Genomic DNA, 18,883 nt, shown 5'->3' on the forward strand with positions numbered 1-18,883 from the left:
AGCCACTTTACAAATTGTTCAAATGACTTAAAGAGTCTTTTGTGAAAATGAAGAAATGATAATCAGAAATATGAAAACAGGATGTTAAAACTTAGATGGTTAGAGGAAGGCTTCTCCAGAAAAAATAAAAATGGCTAGTTCTCTGAGCCAATTAACCATTCCTATTAGTCAGGTCCATCCTTTGAAATATGCACTTGAGCCCAATATTCCATCAAGGTTATGTGATGGTACAGCCCAAAGTCCAGGGTTTTGAAAGGGTGGAATCATTCATTTGCAAAAAACAAAAAAAAAAAAAAAAAAAAAAAAAGGATGGTAATTGCAGCAGCTAGACCCAGCAGTTCTCTAAAACATGGGGGAGTTCATCTTTCCTGAATAGGACTGATTCATAGCTGGAGAAGCGAATTTATTCTTCAAAGGTGTCAGGGTGATCAGCTGCTTCTTATTTGCAGGTGGCAGGTGAGGCTCAATAGTGATCACAAATCTGAGATGATAAGTCTTGGACGGGAGTTTCTGGCTAGTGGATCTGAGTCATTAGTCAGAGAGGATTTATGTCATGGAGCAGTCCAGTAAGCATTCACTGGTGAGTTGGGGCAATTTAAATAAGGTCCAAGATAACCAGATTCAAGTCTAAGAGTGAAGTATAACAGATATTCAGAGGAATTGGGGGGAAAATTATTAGTGATGGGAAGGGATCTGAGAAGGTTGAGGTTAACAAGGTTTATTCTAGTCAAATGGTGCTGCAGATGGGTGGACAAATGAGTGTTTTTTTATAGAGAAGCAAGGTAATTTTGATGGTAATATGATGGAATAACATCTAAATCCATGCAAGGAAACTCTGAGGGGCATTTGTGTATCTATTGTGGAAACTCCAGCGGATCGGTAGATTGAGGCAGGTGAGAAAAATTGTGAAGAACATCTAACATAAAAAAATAATGATAAAATAAAAAAAGTGGGCAATGAATCTGAAAATGAGACTGATGATCATAGTATTTTTGGTTGCGATTGCTACTGTATGAGATCCAGAAACAATATGGGTATTTTTCAGATTCCTCTCATTTGGTTGGTGAGATTTCTCGTGGGCCAGCATCTCTGCTTGATAGTTTGAAAGGTATTCCTATTTTCATGGATGATATTAAGGGTAAAGATCAGCAAGTTATTGACCAAAATGAAGTGGTATTGATTTTTGCCTACACCTGTTTCGCTGGTGCTGGAGGTTAAGTGGTAAGGAGATTGAGGTTCAAAAATGGTGACTCAGATCAGATTGTGGTTGTCTGACCCTGTAGCTCAAGTAGTTCGTATGGATGGTGGTAAGAATCCGGCAAATAAGGTCAGAAGCAGGTGACAAATTTGAAGTGTTCCATTAATTATGAGAGAAGGTTTTTCTCTCTTTCTGTGAGGACTTCTGGTTCTTCTCATGTTCTGTATTTCTTCTTTCTTCTCTTGATATATTTCTTTAGTTATCCAATATATACCTATATATTTTAGAACGGAGGTAAGCATGGGTCATACCTTGTTAGATCGCCATTTGACCCAAAGAATGTGAGGGAGTGATCTCTACTCTTTATCTTTCCAAAGAAGGAAAGTTGACATTTATCAAGAGCAATCATCAAATCTTCCCATCTATTTTATGTCTATCCACCTACCCACTGGCAGCTCATAAGGATACTATAGAATGTGCAGAAGAGATTCTTACAAGAAAAAAGGTATCCTTGAGGGGGTCTTCCACGAATTTGCTCTTGATTACAAGGGAGAAAGATGCTTTAATTAGTTCCAAACTTCGTATGCAGATCAATGAAATGAAAATGTAGCTTAGGATGTGTTTGTGGGGAATACACAAGATTTAGAAGATTTGCCCCTACTAAGACCTTTCTGGAGGGGTAAAATACACTGATCTTCCCAGAGGTTTGTTAAGAAGACGTGGACTTCCCCAAGCACTGAAGAAAAGGGATGAGCCTCCCTTGACATTTAAGCATGATGACACTTATAACCTCCTCCGTTAGTTGAGCATCTCCAATATAACGGAAGTTGGTCATCATGTTGCCTTTCTTTGGAACTAAGAATTGTTAAAAGGATTTGGAAGAATGAATGCATATCGCAAATTCTCAATACATGTTTCCACAGGTATAAATCTTCATTTCTGCAGTTGCATTTTTTGAAAGGTTAACATTGCACTAGCAGGAGCCAGCATTCTCATTGAAAGCCTAACAAGAATAGTATGAAAGTCTTCCAAATTTGTTATTAAGACAAATATATCATGCCATCATGGGAAGTCAACTAATAGAGGCAATTTTATTATATTCAAACGTCAGTGGATGCCAGTGTCATTTTCAAAATGTAGAGGCAGTCATATATTTTTGACAAACCTCAGGAGAGGTTCATGTATTTTGCCTGTTGTTTTCTTTGCTTGAGAGGCAGAGGAGGGCACTAGTTATTTTCTTGTAGAAAGACTAGAGTGAATATATTTACTCTTGCAAGAAGGCAACTGAAACTGTGCAGCATCTTTTTACATTGTGAGAAGATAAGTCAATTTTGGAATCTAGCCTGCTCCCCTCCTGGGAGCTTTGTGGGCTCCTTCAGGAACAGTGGAAGAAGAGCTATGGGCCTGGAGAGGTGTTCATAGTTGTACAGAAGCATAATTTTTCCAACGGTTTGAAGGGAAAGAAATAGTACTTCTGGGGAGAGAAAGCTCCTTTGTTTTGTTTCTAAATAAGATCTGGTTACTGACTTTTAAGGTCTTGGTTCAGCAGGCAGATTGCCATTCATACTCAGAGGGAGACTGTAAGACTTTGTAGAGTTTTTTGTGTACATCAGTTGCCACCCCTCCTTCTGTTAATAAATACTTTTGACTCTTTACATTTTTTTTTTTTTTTTTATAGCGGCAACACCATTATAAGAATTATAACAACTTGATTGGGTGTACAAGAAGTATGACCGCTTCCATCATTTTGGAGCAAAATTGCCAATTACGGCAAACAAAGAACAATTGTGATATTTTAAAATTTTCAAATATCTTTTCCTTCATTATTGATATGCTATGTACCTCATTGACCACACCACCAAAAAAAACAACACACAGACAAAGAGGACAGCCAGAAGTACTTCCCATAAATTGTTGTGCTTGTGCTAAACAAAAGTACAAGTGTAAAAAATGAATTCTTGTACAAAAGCAATCAATTGAACAATGTCAGAAACCAGAATCATGCCCCATATGCCATTATGTGACATTGATGTGCACTTAAATTCAAAGTATCAGCTTTCAAATAATCACAGTCAATTCAAAGTATCAGCTTTCAAATAATCAGAGTCATGCAATAAGGCGGTTGCTAAAAATAGTACAATAATTAAAACAAGATTGATGGACAACATCACATGGGCTACAAAATATAGTGGCCATGTTGGGCACATGCATGGGTATGGAAACAGGATGTGTGTCCAACACACTAGCACCCATGTTCAAAAACTTCCTCGCGCACAAGTTCACCACAAGCCCTAAAAACTTTATTATTTGATTTTTATTGCATGTTAAATCTAAGTCTCCATGATGGTCAGGCAGTGTAATATATGCACTTCATTTTATAATAAATATTCAACGAAAATCAAAAAATATCTTATGAAACTACTAGGGAGTTGGATACATAAAATCCTTTTAACAATTAAGCGCTGTTTAAACCAGATAAATACTGAACAAGATCTAGTAGATTACCTGCAATCCACCCAGAAGTTCAAAGGATCAAGAAGTTCACAAGAGAGAGTAAGTACCTTTATGATGGAATCACTCATCAAAAGTTCTTCAGCGACAAGCTCAAATTCTGAGATTGGATAATCTGACAATCCAAATATAATGCTACCCCCACAAAGTAGACTGATTTGGCCTCTCACCTTTGCAAAGAGTTCAAAAAAAATATGACAAATTATTCTTCAATGGCAACACTGAAATAATTGAATACCCTAATAATTTGGTTTCCATGATTATAACATTTCTAGTTGTCAAAATGAAAAATGATCATGCAGAAAAGATCAAATAGAATGATATGGAAAATAAAATTTATCCAGATTGAAAATAATACACTACTGTTCCATAGAACTATATCTCATCACGAAATATATTTGAAAAAACATAAAGCACATTGAAAAAGCTAATGATGTAGAAAATTTGGCGACACTACCATGGTTATATGTCCATTCCTTGAACTATTAAATTTGTTCTCAAAAGAACTTCTGAAATTTCATTCTCATTTCAAAATTTTTAATTGGGTTATTATGCAATGGTGATATGAGAACCATTGAATTCCCTAAATAAATGTCTACATAATAGCTTCTGGTTCTTTCTTCCTTTTTCATACCCACGTGTACAATCAATTCCAATGCTGCCAATTTGAAGATTAAATAAATCCCTATTTCAACCAAAAAAACCCAGAAAAATTATTCTAAAGAAACTGTCTCTCAAGCTCCAAGATTTTGGTGTCCAAGAAAGGAAACAAACAAGAAATAAAAAGAAAAAAAAAAAAATCTTCTCCAGATCCTTATATGATACATCAACAGCTGGCTGTCTCTCTACTGCATTAAATCACAATGACAACATCAATCTAGAATACAGTCTCAATGAATTTCCCTGTTTTCAGATTCACGATGCCCCATAGTGTCAGGAAGTTGGCCTCAAGCTAAGTCCCCCATCTTGCAGGTCCGTAAATGACAGAAAGTATCCAAGTCTGATACTCCATTTTAATGTAACCCAGAGCTCTGGAGGAAGCATGCTACAGTTAATTTAATTGTACATTTTAAGGAAAATAAATAGCATCCAATACTACTGTGAAGGCCTGATATACATGCCCACAACCTAACAGCTTAAGCTTTTAGGTAAAGTAGTAATCTAACATGGTATTGGAGCCAATTACCAGGAGGTCTTGGGTTCTAATCTTGTTGCCCACATTTATAGTGTGGTGTTTAAAAAAATATTGTATTCCATGTGATGGGTGTTATTTATCATTTATTTATGAGCTACACATGGGGAAGTGTTAAGGCCTGATATACATTGTTGGCCCACAACCTACCAGCTTAAGCTTTTAGGTAAACCAAAGCAAAACGATCCAAACATCTAAATTGCCTGCAGATGGAACCACTTGGAAGCACTAAACAAATTATATCCAATGCGTATCCCGAAAATCCACTAATTCTTCAGTTTCATTTCCACTCAATCACCAAGATTGATGCTAAAATAGACAAAAACCATAATATTGGGCTATCCCCACCTAACTCAAAACATGGTTATCAAAATCCCAATCCGGATCATGCGATTCTACAATCCTACGACCCATACTTGCCTAATCGATCCAGATCTTAAGTAGAATCTTAATAAAGTGGGATCCCAGTAGGATCTTAAATAGATCATTAGGATCTTAGGATCTCAATCCTACTTGTGACCATATCGATCCTACTTTTGCAATGGAATATGGATTTTTCCTATTTAGGATTTTAAAGAAAAAGGCCCAATATATATTTTTATTGGCCCAAACACTTTACTTTTGCATAGACACAAAATTTGGTCTAGTTGGCTCAAATGCATCAAAATTAGGGCAACATGACGAGCACATGTTCTAGGATTTGCTCAATCAAGTCAAGAGAGCAGCTGAACATCTCTTGAAAGCTCTCTTCCTTCAAATTTGAAAGTTCTCTGAGAGCTTAGAGCTCTTGACAGACAGATCCTAGGTTGTCTATTGGTAGGCTTGGACTGTTCTTTGTTCCAGCAACAATAGGAGTCAACTGAGAGCCTTGAGATCAGCAGAGAGCTTCAACAAATGGGTAGTTTCACACTCAGGCTGAGAGCTTAAAGTTGCATGCCTGTAGCAGTTATGCGTTATCTTTGTAGTTCTTTTTACTTTCTTCCTCTCTTTTTTTCTCTTATTATTGTTAAACCAGAGACCTATCTTTTCTCCCAAAGCAGAGAGCATATAGCATTCTTTTTCCTCTTCTTTTCTTTGCCACTAACAAAAAGTTCTTCCTCTTCCTCCTTTTGTCCCTTCTTCTCCTTCTTCTCCTTCTTATGGTCTGATGATAAAACCACAGAAACTGAGAAATTTATATCAGTTCATTGAATTACGACTAGCAATTTCTTCTTCCTTCTTCTCTTCATTTTTTTAATTTTCTTTTTTATTAGAATTATTAAATAAATAAGCTAGCAACAGTTTGCCCTTTGCAGAGCACTTTGCAGTTCAGGCTATTTAGATTTTTTTTGTAGGTTCAAAATTGTTGAAGGAAAAACCTACTAGGTGCTAGCTAGCTTGCTAGCAAATTTCCTGAAATTTGTTTTAATTTCCTGAACTTACTACCAAATTTTAAGGATTATTTTATTGAGAGTTGTCATAAATTTTCAAATATATAAAAATTTTAATTTATTTTACATTACAAGTAGAATCTTACGATCCATGATCAGATCCTGCGGACCCTCCCAACAATCCTATGTAGGATCCTGATTCTAACAACCTTGGCTCAAGAGAAAACAAGTTCCTTGTTAAATGACATGCTAATACCACCCAAAATCTTACCTAGAGTCCTAGACAACCAAAAAGTTGACACCATTGACAAGGTAAAACATTTCTCGTTCTCAATCTCATCAGTCACATAGGATTTTATGATATCTATTTTCGACCTCCAAAATAATCTCTCTAAATATGTGTATTAAAAAAATAGGAAAAAAATTCAGTGTAAGGATCAATATTCTTCATTACTTGTTATTAAGCTCTTCTACGTTATACTCTATTTCGTCCAATATCCATGGCATTTGTTTTTACTAGACATGAGAACCATCCTATAAAAAAATAAGAAGAATAAAAATATATATTCAATGAATCAACAAATCCCTTGGGTCTTTTTCACTGTTTTTAGGCCTTCATTTCAGAAGATGCACCTTGTACCATAGAAATCCACCAACTATGTGTCACAGAGGATTCCCAGAGATGCATCTTATCCTTTTGAGTCAATTTTTATCTGCCAAGGGATATTTCTACTTTCATTTTTGCATCAGAATTGGGATCATTTCCCATTTACAACATTTCCCTGCTTCCACATAACTTGACTGCACCATAAGCATGCAAAGAAGATCTCCACAGTTCCACAAAACTTATCTAGCACATTCCACTAAATTTGTTTTACAGATATTTGAGTCTACTATGCATTGTGATCTCTTCGACACTGGCATTAAAGACAGTCAATTTTTATTACTAATAGTAATGATCCTCTTTCTAGAACTTCACCACACTATGAGCTGTGATTGAGCTTCAACCATCATGGGAAAGATTTTTCTTTTAAAGCTTTTATTCGCTAAAAAAATTCCAAGGGAGGAGTCACAAAGTACAAGAAAAGAAACTGCTTACATATTGTCAGAAACCAAAAAAAACTCTCCACAAAAACTATAAAGGAATCAAAGTCCTTACAAAAAATTCCTACAGTCCAATAAAACGAATAAAGCAAAACAGAGAACTACTTTCTTTTCCCCTTTTCAAGGCTACATTTTATTCTCTCTCCCTAGTGATTGAGAACACACCATCAGGGACTGCATCCCTCAAAATCTTTTCTCTGTTCTGCAATTTAATCCCATCCAGTAACAAGAAATATTTTAGCACTTCCTTACTAATAAATAAGAAGCTTCAGAAACTAAAAACTTAATTCAGTGGATTATTGGATTTCTTTCACTTTTTTTTTTCATGTTAGTCTGAACTACATTAGTTGGTGAACAGATTTGGAGGCACCGTTACATTGAACAAATGGCAGACAGATTCAAAAGGTTCACCTTCACTAATGGGTTAAAGGATTTGGTGGTGGTGAGAAACTAAATGGAGCTGCATTTTATTTCTCTAGCACAAGGTACAGGGTGGACATAGGAATTCATGGCAGCATAATTGCGAACCTAAACATTATTTTAGGTGCTCCCCCCAGGGTTTCCATATTGGCATTTTATTGGGTGCCACTTATGTTAGCTAAGTAACAAAATAAATTAACAAAAGATTAGTCAATTAAAAATAGAAAAGACACGAAAACAGCTGCCACCTTCCGCAAGAATGGTAACTAATAACAACAGCTAGTTTCAATATTATACTAATTGCAACCCTCTAAACAAACTCGGCATGATCAATGAATAATAGTAATAAACATGTAGAGGAGATATGATTGTCATGCTGCTTATTTCAGTATTTCAAGAGAAACAAATATTTTTCAGCAAACACACACAAGGAAAACACTTCTACAAATGTTTCAAAGGGGAAAAAAGAAAATATGAATATTTAATCCAGTAAATTATAAGAAACAATTATATAAAGGAGACAAAGATTTGACAACCTGAACTCTGGTCCAAAGCAGAGGAACCAAAACTTTTGCATTATTCTCCACAAAAATATTAGACCACAGTGGGCTAGTAGGAATATCTAGCAAAGGAGTCTCTGTTTCTGTCATGACATTATCATTGCCAACTCTCAAACTCAGCAGTTTCGCATCGAAGTAAGTACCCGCTGCACCAGCATTCCCAGGACAGCCAATACTCAAACCACCTGGCCCCGACAAAATTAGACCGTGCAAGTTAGAAGTTAAAATTGCCAAAATATTTCATCTTCAGTACATTCAGAAAACTTCAAATTTCAAAATAAGGATATGTGCCATAAAGGTAAAGAAAGATGCAACAAAACAAAGGCGGAGTTGGATACAAAGAAAACCATAATTGTGAATGTTGATGTTGATGCATAGAGTCCATGAGCAAGCTCCACTATCTTTGATGCATTGCATGCCACATGGTACATGTTTATGCATATAAGTATGATATAAGATGACTATTCTGGATTATCTTGCAAATTTAAAATCACAGCATCTCAAGTACAGACAGTGGCAGATCCAGGACTTTGGCTACTGAGGACAATGAATAAAAGATAAGCAATATTTTTTAATATAATATGTATTATTATAGCACCTTTTGACTGTAAACTATACTCTTTTTTTTTTGGATAGTAAAAGAACGAATATATTACATAGAGAAAAAAGGTCCATAATGCTGTAAAAGAAACTTATAAAAATTTAATAATATGACATAATGTTCTATTTTTTTTTTTTTTTTTTCAAAAACTAAATATTTTATTTCTTACTCATATTTGTTAGGTAAAATATGCAACCATATTATTTTGTATTTTTTTTTATCTGTTAACAAGCTTTCTCATCTCATCATTGTATATTCATTTCTAATTAATGTAGTTTTTTTTCAAGTAAAAAAAACCTCTCTCATCAAGTTCCCAAATATTTCAAATTGTACTCGTAGCAATTAAGTTTGTAAATATGCTAACAAGCTATCAAAAATACAGAAGCATTCCAAATTATTAAATTAATAAGAGCTACAGTCATACTCTTAATAGCAACTAAGCAACCAATTATCAGGTGCACTCAAGCACCAAGGAATGCCCATCTAAGGTAGCCTCAAGCTAGGTGATGTGCATAAGGGTGAACCTGGACCTCTGAACCAGGCACCAGGTGCAGAAAAGCATGCTTGGTGCATATTGTCCATGTTCCAACAAAATCAGTAGCATAACCCATTTCCAGCACAATGAGCAGCTTATTTATATGAAAATTAAGATTTTACATGTAAATAAGAAATACCACAATTTGAATTTAATAAAAATACTTCAAAAATAAAAATAGAAGTCAACACACACTTTCAAGAATAAAACTGGAAAATCTCAACTATTTTTTTCCCTGAATTTCAAGTTAGAAGACATCCCAGCAAAATAAGGCATTAGATAAATTAAACTAGTCTACAGAACCCAAAATTCTTGCAAAAATATATATATATATCCTTGAAAGAGTTTCTTAAAGCCTTGGTAAAAAACTTTTGGCCAAATATACAGGATTCTCAAACTCAAGACAAATTCTAAACTTAGTCAAACCTGTAACATAAATAAAATTTTTTAAATACTTCAAAAAACTATGAAATTAAACCAAATCAAGAATATATATATATATATATATATATAGATATATTGAAAGCGAATCTAGAGGCTTTAGGATAAGTAGAAATAAGACAGAATACATGAACTGTAATTTTAGTAATGATAGGAGGAATATTGGAAACAAAGTTAAACTTGATGATGAAGATATAAATAACACTTGTAGATTTCGATACCTTGGATCTATTATGCAAGCTGAAGGAGAAATTGAAGATGATGTAATGCATAAAGTAAAAGCAGGTTGGGTAAAATGAAGAAGTGCTTCAAGTGTGCTCTATGATCGTAGAATACCCTTAAAATTGAAAGGGAAGTTTTATAGGATAGCTGTAAGACCAGCTATGCTTTATGGATCAGAATGTTGAGTGATGAAGAAACATATTATCCAAAAAGTAAAAGTTGCCGAGATGAGAATCCTTAGATGGATGAGTGGTATAACATTGAAAGATAAATTAAGGAATGAACATATTCGCAGTAAGTTAGGTGTACCTCCTATAGAGAATAAGATAAGGGAGGGACGACTCAGATGGTATGGACACTTGCAATGTAGGCCACATAGTGCACCAGTGAGGAAGAGTGAGTTAATTACTGGGGGGGGTAGTAAAAGGGGTGGACCTAAAATAACTTGGAAGGAGATAGTGAGTAAGGATTTAATATCCCTGAATCTGTCAAAAGAAATGGTCCATGAACGCATAAATTGGCGGAAAAGGATTCATATAGCCGACCCCACCTAGTGGGACTTAAGGTTTGGTTTTGTTATTGTTATTGTAAGCCAAAATATATATATATATATTGAAAGCCAAAATATATATATATATATATAGCTATATTCAAAAGGTAAAATACTTATACTATGCACTGATTTAATTGACTCTGTCCAGCAGAGCTTATAGGCTCACATGTACCAATTGACTTGTCTACAAACTAAAATTTAATATATGCACATTTTATCCACATTTTTTAATAAATGTGTGCCCCATCTTCCTTTTGAATACACGTGTATTGCACCTAGGCCCCAGCCCTTTGAGCATTAATGCATCTTGCACCATTAGCAACTCTGGTTGCAGATTAAATGGCAGTAGCAAACCATATTAGCTATTTTTTTAACGTAGGAACAGAACAATTGAAATAGGTACACAGGACCTCACCCAGTTTATTTTAATTCAAGAAGGTACTAACTATGTTCAACTAAGTTGGAAGAAAAGAGAAATAAACTAATTGCGGACAGCAAAGGATGTACTACCCCCATATTAAGTGAAGTATATTGTCCCATTATTAGTAACAGTTTCGAATGTAATTATTTAAATCCACAAAGCAAGTAGAGACTCTTACGTAAGAACGAAATATTTAGCAGTTGCCTAAGGAATCGTTGCTTCTACAAGAAACTGCCAGATACAGGTGTGATCGGTACAAACCATGCACGGTGACTTCAACATCTTCTTGTAGGCTGTAACAATCCAGTGATATTCTTCCACCTCCACCTCCGCCATATCCCCTCCCACCTGCTGCGCTTATTGTACCATATCCCTTCCTGCACAATTCAGTGATGCAAACAGTCAAAAGGTAAAATAAATAAATAAGGAAAGATGACCCATACATATTAACTTGCTATTATTCCAAGAAATTGTTTTCAAATGCAAAGGCTTAATGCAAGGTGTTTTAATCCTAGTGAGGCAAGGCATAAGCCTCAAGCATTAAGGTGTCACCTCTTGAGAATATTATTTTTTATATAAAAACATATAAATAAAAAATTGGAAAATTAGAAAAATTACAAATACAATTTTGAAATTTTAAATATGAAACTGTAAATTACTTGTTGGTCAATCTAAGTATACAAATTTAACTTCATTCAAGTAAACCATGCTATTACAAAATTAAAATTGTGTTTGTGATGCAACCAGCAATTATTTCAGAAAATTCTAAGTTTAAGACTTTCAGAGATTCACTCAAAATTTTTCTAATCCCTAATCCTTTCATACATGTAAATAAATTTTTCTATCCCTAGTTTACAAGAACCAAATTTGACAAAAAATTCAGACCAAAACTGCATAAGCCTCAACAAGAAAATCACAAAAGGCCCATTTTTTGTGCAAATGCATAAGCCATGTTGTACCATGCTTTGCCTTATAGATTTTAGGAGTTCGGTTTCTTAAACTATGCTTCAGGGCATTTTAGGCACGCCTCATCTTGAAGCAGCCTCAATTGTGCCTTCCAAACATTGATGCAAACACCTATAACCGAAACAAGACCTGCATGTAGTGCAATGACTGCATGAAATTATTTCAACAGTCATTTTAACAGTTCTATCAAGTTCCAAAAAAAAAAAGATAAAGCATACGCCAAGAATGCATATGGAATATATTACACCTTTTGGCAACAAGAAACTACTATACCATAAAAAAGAAAAAGACATAAAACAAGTATTTTTTTCCGATAATAGACGTCAATCAATAGCATGTATAACTTAGGGGCTGAAGGAAGATCAAATATAATATGCACCATCCTCATGAAGAAGACATGAGAAAATCCTTTCTCAATAAAAATGACTTAGCAAGCAAAATGGAAGAAAATGGTTCCTGTGACCAGTAATAAGTAACAACTAGCAAGAAATTGGTTACTGTTGAAAACATAGCACATTAACCCTAATGCAACAGTTCTCCAACTGCATTCTAGAAAATAATTTTTCAAATAATTACTCACTGGCAGTACGCAATTCTAATCTCAATGACAATTAGCCTTTCAGCCAAAAACAATATGGTTGATAGGTAATCATTTTTTCCCTTGTAGCACAAACATACTCTATCCATCATGGTCCACCCCTTCCCTGGACCCCACATATGCAGGAGCTTTGTGCACAGGCTGTCCTTTTTTCTTTTTTTCTTTTTTTCTTTTTTTTACAATCATACTCTACTCATAAAGTCTTCCAATCCCATGTCACCCTCCATATACAAAGTCTTATGGTTTCTAGGACCCAAAACTGGATCTTCTATGCAAGTGTGATGATACTCAGCCACAGAACCAGAGACCTTTATCAATTTGACAAATTTTGAACAATACATTCTCCACACCATCTTTTTCAGTTATTCATGCAATAGAGCAAGACAAAAGGATTCGGTCTCCTCTTCTCATGCCCTATAAATGTCATTCATACAAGTAACATTTCATTTAATTTCCTTTGAAACCAAATTAAATAAAAAAAATTAAATAAAAACCTGGACAACAATTAAAAAAAAATAGTGCTCTCTCAACAGATACTACCTCAACAATTAGATGCTACATGTAAATTAAAAAAAAAAATCTCTCTAAACAGCTACTACCTCAACCCATGACCTAAAAACCTGGACAACAATTAGATACTACACATAGAAGATTTGACATAGCTACCCCTACAAAGATAGATAAATCGTACAAAAACAATGAGATGCTTGCAAGAAAATGCTCAAAGCATTTAGAATCATAATATTTCCCTATGTACGTGCAAACTACAAAGTATCTAAACTGCTATGAAACCACAAAGTCAATGCCAGGTAAGGTCTGGGTCCTAGTCATTGGTTGATGCAAGTAAATTAAAATACCCCACTCATTGGTCAATATGTGCTAATTAATGTAAAGAAGGGCAAGTTAAAGCTTTCCTCCAATTACCAACCTAAAGGCCAAATATTGCTCACAAGAAAAAACACACACACACACACACACATATATGCATGAAAATATGCACATATGCATGTATATGTACAGATACGCAAGCAATTCCAACGTTCTAGGAAAAAGCCCAAGGGTGCTTACTAAAGGGAGGAAATGCAAGATCATGATCGAAGGAAAAAAGCAAGCCAACTACATCTCCCAGTTCGGGCACTAGCTCATGTTGATAAGAAAATAGGCACTGTGGTAGGGAAATCCTCCCGAAAATAACAAATGCCCTTATCTGACACACAGCCACACCCAAGAATCATACTTGAGTCCAGGCAACATAAGTATTTGGCCAACCGCAATTTTATTCAGCAATAACTTGCTGCCTGTGGTTTGGTAGCCTCATCTTTCAGAACTATGTTTAACCATTTGATCTCTGACAAATAACCACACCCAAAACTCGTATTTGAGTTCAGGCAACATAAGTATTTTGCTATATGCAATTTTATTCAACAATAGCTTGCTGCCAATGGTTTGGTAGCCTCGACACTCAGGAATATGTTTAGACATTTGATCTCTACCATGAAAATTATATGAGTCCAGTAAATATGTGCAAATGAATGCGTGTGTTTGTGTTTGTGTTTGTGTTTTTGGGTGTGTGTTTTGAGCACAGAAACTGCCAATGAGCTCATCCATCAACGCCGTTTGAATTAGTGTTTGATTTGCCATTGGCAATTTGGCATACACATGAGTACATTATATTACACTACATTACCCACACCAAAAAATAAAGTACAAGCATCAGACAGGGCTGAATATGAAGTGCATACTTACAGCTTTGGAGCATGTATGATAATACTTCCACCAGATCCCCCTCCCCCTTTAACACCTCCATCCCCTCCCTCTGCAGTTACAGATCCATTAGTATATAGCATGTCCTTCACTAAAAGCATAACTCGTCCCCCACCATTCCCTCCAAACTGATTTTCAGCAGAAGTGCCACCACCCTTACTTCCATAACTCCAAGGCTCAGACAAAGTGGACCAAGCATAAACATCACCACCCCAAAAATTAGTCCTATTATTTTTCAAACAAGAAGCACCCCGGCCACCATGTCCTCCACCTGCTCCATCATAGCCAACTGGTGTACCGCTTGTTTGAGAAGGTGGGGTTCCACCCAAGGATGATGTGTTTATGGCAGAATTGTTTTCCATAGTCAGATTGGCGGCAGAAAAAACTACAGAGCCAGCAAAAATGGATGCGTCTTGACCCAGTTTGATATTGCCAGAAATAGTGAAACTTATTGAACAGCCCTCTATGGGACACGTAATCAAAACATGAGGAAGTATCTCTAAGTTTCCCATTCCAATTATGTGAAGATCAGAATTCAAATGCAAGTTTGAATTCAACAAACAGGTGGTGTCAAATGATCCAACTCCTTCCAGGTCCTCACAAGAAACCGAATCATTCCATCTTTCAACAAAGGTGGAGACTCTGCTTTCAAACCCATTTCTTAGAAATGATCTAGAGCGCTCATGCAATCGGCTTCCTGATTCAGTAATCTCATCTCCATAATGTTCTGAACTATAAGATAAAACATACATATAAAGATATCCTGACAGAATACAGCAGCAAAGATATCTACATATGAGCACAGGATGCATCACCACTTTAATTCCAATATATTATTAATTTCTGTTGCGTGCATTTAAAACTGCATATGCATATTAGATTTCACGTCACAGTTCACACTCAGAAGGTCTAGTCTAGTCAAACAATTATCAATAGAATTTAAACCCTTCTTCAGTACTCAAGTAACCCTTCAGATGTTAAAAAGAAGCTGTTTCACATCAGCACTGAACTTCAGCAGACATGCATACACCCTGCCATTAAGATAATAAATTTAAAGATCAATTTGTGCATGAGAAAAGAATTCCCCCGGGGGGGGGGGAAGATAATTCAACAATCTAAATTGGAGACTATGATATGCGGGTGACAAACTAAGGAATAAAATTAAGATTCTTGAATGGGAAAGAAACACAACTTATTAAAAGGTCCCCAATACAAAATAAATAAACAAATGAAATAAACTAGATAAGCATTGAGTAAAACCAATGTACAATGACAGGTGCTATGTCAAATGTCTGAGAAAAAAGGTTACAAAAAGTAAAGAGATAAAGGTAATTTCTAGTCCCAAAAATAAGTTATTATTTCCGCAAGCTATGACCAGTGTTTAAGCAATCACATATTAGCATTAGCTCCAACAACAACGACAACCATTATGCATGAATCCCTTTGACTCATTTGAATAAGTAGAGTAAATAAGAAATTGACAGCATATAACTCACTAAGAAAAATAAGAGCCTGATTTGTGATAGTCAGAAAACTTTCAAAATACACACTGCTGAATGTTGAGATTCAAACATAAATTACAAAATATGAGAAGGTAAAAGTAGTGCAGTTGTGGGCATATTTTTAACACTAATGCAATGGACTGACGGTGAATGTCAAAAAACAGAGACTGATCTTTGACACAAATCGCTTCAAGAGAGTTAATATTTAAATGTTAAATAGTGATTGGCCCAGGAATTAACGACCAAGAATTTTTAGGTCAACCGTAACTCAAAGTCAATGTCCATTTCATGCATGTGCAATAACCTAATGTCAGCTTCATGCATGTGTATAACCTTGTTCAAGCATCAAGAAAACACATAGATGGGTCTAAAGTCAAAAATCTAACAAATGCCGGAGTGGTCTAAAGTTCAAAGCTTTTTTTTTGTTTAAACCAGATTCATCCTTAAGATGACTGAATTTTGTGAGGTCAAATAAAAGCTGTTGAAAGATGGATACTTTAAAGTGGACTCACACTGTAAGGATTTTACAAAAGAATACAGGAATGACGATGGAAGTTTGCCAAAGAAAACAAGAATGAGATGCAAGTTAACACCCCACTGAAGGCAATTTGAAAAGGCAGAACCAAGGTCTCGCTTTTTTGTTTAGGAAGCAGCTTGGGAGAAAATATTGATCTTAAATTAACAGAGGGGGAAGTTTTGGTGAAAGTGGATGTTTCTACAAGAGGATGAGGTTGAAACTGCTTATTTTCATCTCCTACACTGTAAGGGGTCAAGGGATTTATGTGATGCAGCTCTTTCAATGTTGGGTCTTTCTTGGATGATGCAGCTGAAGCCTAATTCAGTTTCTAGGGACCTGTAGCTTGGTGACTTGTTCAGGCATCAAGATTTGTGGACTTGTGCATGGTCTTCTTCTTTATCAGTGTTTCTTTTATTACATATTTCTTCTCCCTTTTTTTTCAATAGTAATAATTGACTCCTTTTCTTCTTAAAAGATAATTAACTCATTCTATCAATTTTCAAAAGACAAAATCTAATATACAGCAAATAATTAAATATATTTTTTATTTTAATTTATCTTTTTTTCCATATGTTACTATTAAGCTTGAACGTTATAGCTTTGTTCATCTTTCTTTCCGTTGTCTTTATTCTCAAACACACCCCCCCCCCCCAAAAAAAAATAAAAGATTCCACCCACATATCACAAACAAGAATCAAACCTCAAATCTTCCACGGCAACAGCTTTGATTAAAAGTTTAAAACAAAAACACACAAAAAAAAAAAAAAAACCCACACACAATTTCCACAATTAGAGCTCAAACTCGAACTTCAAGAACTGCTCAAAGCACCAAAATATTCAACTATGAAGACACCAAAAATTCAACCATGAACTGCTCAAAATACCAAAAAATCAACCTTCTACGGAACAATCCGAAGAAACACAACAGCAGACCAATCCCGAGATCTGTCATTTCGACGGCCATTTTCAAAATTCACTTACCAATGCTAAAGTAACAAAAACATCAACTACTAATCAAACCTTCAACTTAAGAGGCTCAATCTCAAATTCTCGAAACAAAAAACACCATAATAGATATAGCTAGAAAAAGAGATAAGAGATAGAGGAAAGAAGCTCACCGTTAGAGACGAGAAATCCAGAGAAAAACAGCAAACCTCCACTCAATCCAGCTGAGAATGAAAGCTTCGATTCGCTCTCTCTCTCTCTCAATCGTTGTCACCCTCTGGAGTCCAAAATGGTCAGTTCAGTTTTCTCTCTCTCCTTTTTTTATAGCTTTGTATTTTTATTTTTATTTTGTTTGGGGGGCGGTTGCTTTGGTAGACTGTAGGTCTAAATTACTCTCGACGAGTCCAAGCTACGTCTGCTCCGCAAACGTAGATGAGATGAGGACTCTCTTCTCAAACTAACCTCCAACATCACCTTTATTTCCGAAATTGCCCTCCCTATTCTCCGCCCTCTGTCGGGCCCATCGATGATCGATCCCCGCGCTCCAAACGCTCCAATTTACTATTTTCGTAACCGAAAAGGGAGCATGAACAATAATAATTATAATAAAAATAGTAATCTTCACAATCTTCTTTCTAAAATTATTTATTTTAATTTTATAAAAGTGTGAATAAATAAATTTTATTTTGTGGTAAAAAAAATCTTGCATTTTGAAAGTAGTAGAAACATTCTTAAAAAAAAATTGAACCAAAATTAAATAAAATTAAATTTATAAAATATATTTTAGATATATTAAAGTTTGAACTTAAAACATACACTTCATTTACTAAAAAAAATATGGTAAATATATTATAATAAAATATGTCACGCCCCAAACCTGTAGGATCTAAGTTGTGACTTTTTATAATAGTTGCACTAAGAAGTAGAAACATTGAATAATCGTATTAAAGGAGTATCTTCAACATCAAAATTAACATTCTTAAAAATTCCAAAGCATAAAAGTGTTTTCAGCTTATTCATACTAGTATTTATTCTAAGCTGCTCTCCCTAAACTCGCCCACGTGCTTACTATGTCTGATTTTCAAAACGTTCCTTAAAGCTATCTGTAAGGTATGAGAATAAGTGGGTGAGACGACACTCAATAAGTAAGAAAGATTATATCAGTGTGTAGTTATGATGAGCTTTATTATACCATAATTTTATAACAGTTAATATATAATACTATAGCTTCAAAATTGTGGGTCATGTTTACCCTCATGCTAAGGTTGTGCGATCAAGCGGGATCAAAAGACTTGACTTAACTGGCAGCCAACCAAACTAAGTCAAACTATAATATAAGTAAAATTTTCTTTATTAAATCCTGATCCGGAACCAGGTGTGCACTCGAGAATTCATTGTTTTGAAAACCACTCCATAGAACAGTGTGGGTGCAGCCTGATTTCTCTAACTATAAACTGTAAGCT

The 18,883-nt window shown here is 35.1% G+C and overlaps 1 protein-coding gene across 2 annotated transcripts in view; it reads right to left on the reverse strand.

The window, feature by feature from the left end:
- LOC131164447 (uncharacterized) overlaps nucleotides 1–17,843 on the reverse strand; it is a 53,206-nt gene extending 35,363 nt beyond the window's left edge. The window contains exons 1-5 of one of the 2 annotated variants that reach the window (XM_058121632.1): nucleotides 17,594–17,843; nucleotides 14,439–15,487; nucleotides 11,390–11,505; nucleotides 8,332–8,540; nucleotides 3,760–3,879 (exon numbers count right to left, since the gene is read on the reverse strand). In XM_058121632.1, coding sequence (XP_057977615.1) covers nucleotides 3,760–3,879; nucleotides 8,332–8,540; nucleotides 11,390–11,505; nucleotides 14,439–15,268 — 1,275 coding nt within the window. In that variant the 5' untranslated portion in view covers nucleotides 15,269–15,487; nucleotides 17,594–17,843. The remainder of the gene's footprint in view (nucleotides 1–3,759; nucleotides 3,880–8,331; nucleotides 8,541–11,389; nucleotides 11,506–14,438; nucleotides 15,488–17,593) is intronic. The other variant, XM_058121631.1, reaches the window with a different exon arrangement.
- Between the last annotated feature and the right edge of the window lie 1,040 nt (nucleotides 17,844–18,883).

The sequence above is a fragment of the Malania oleifera genome, chromosome 9 (assembly GCF_029873635.1).
Source record: "Malania oleifera isolate guangnan ecotype guangnan chromosome 9, ASM2987363v1, whole genome shotgun sequence".
Lineage (NCBI taxonomy): Eukaryota > Viridiplantae > Streptophyta > Magnoliopsida > Santalales > Ximeniaceae > Malania > Malania oleifera.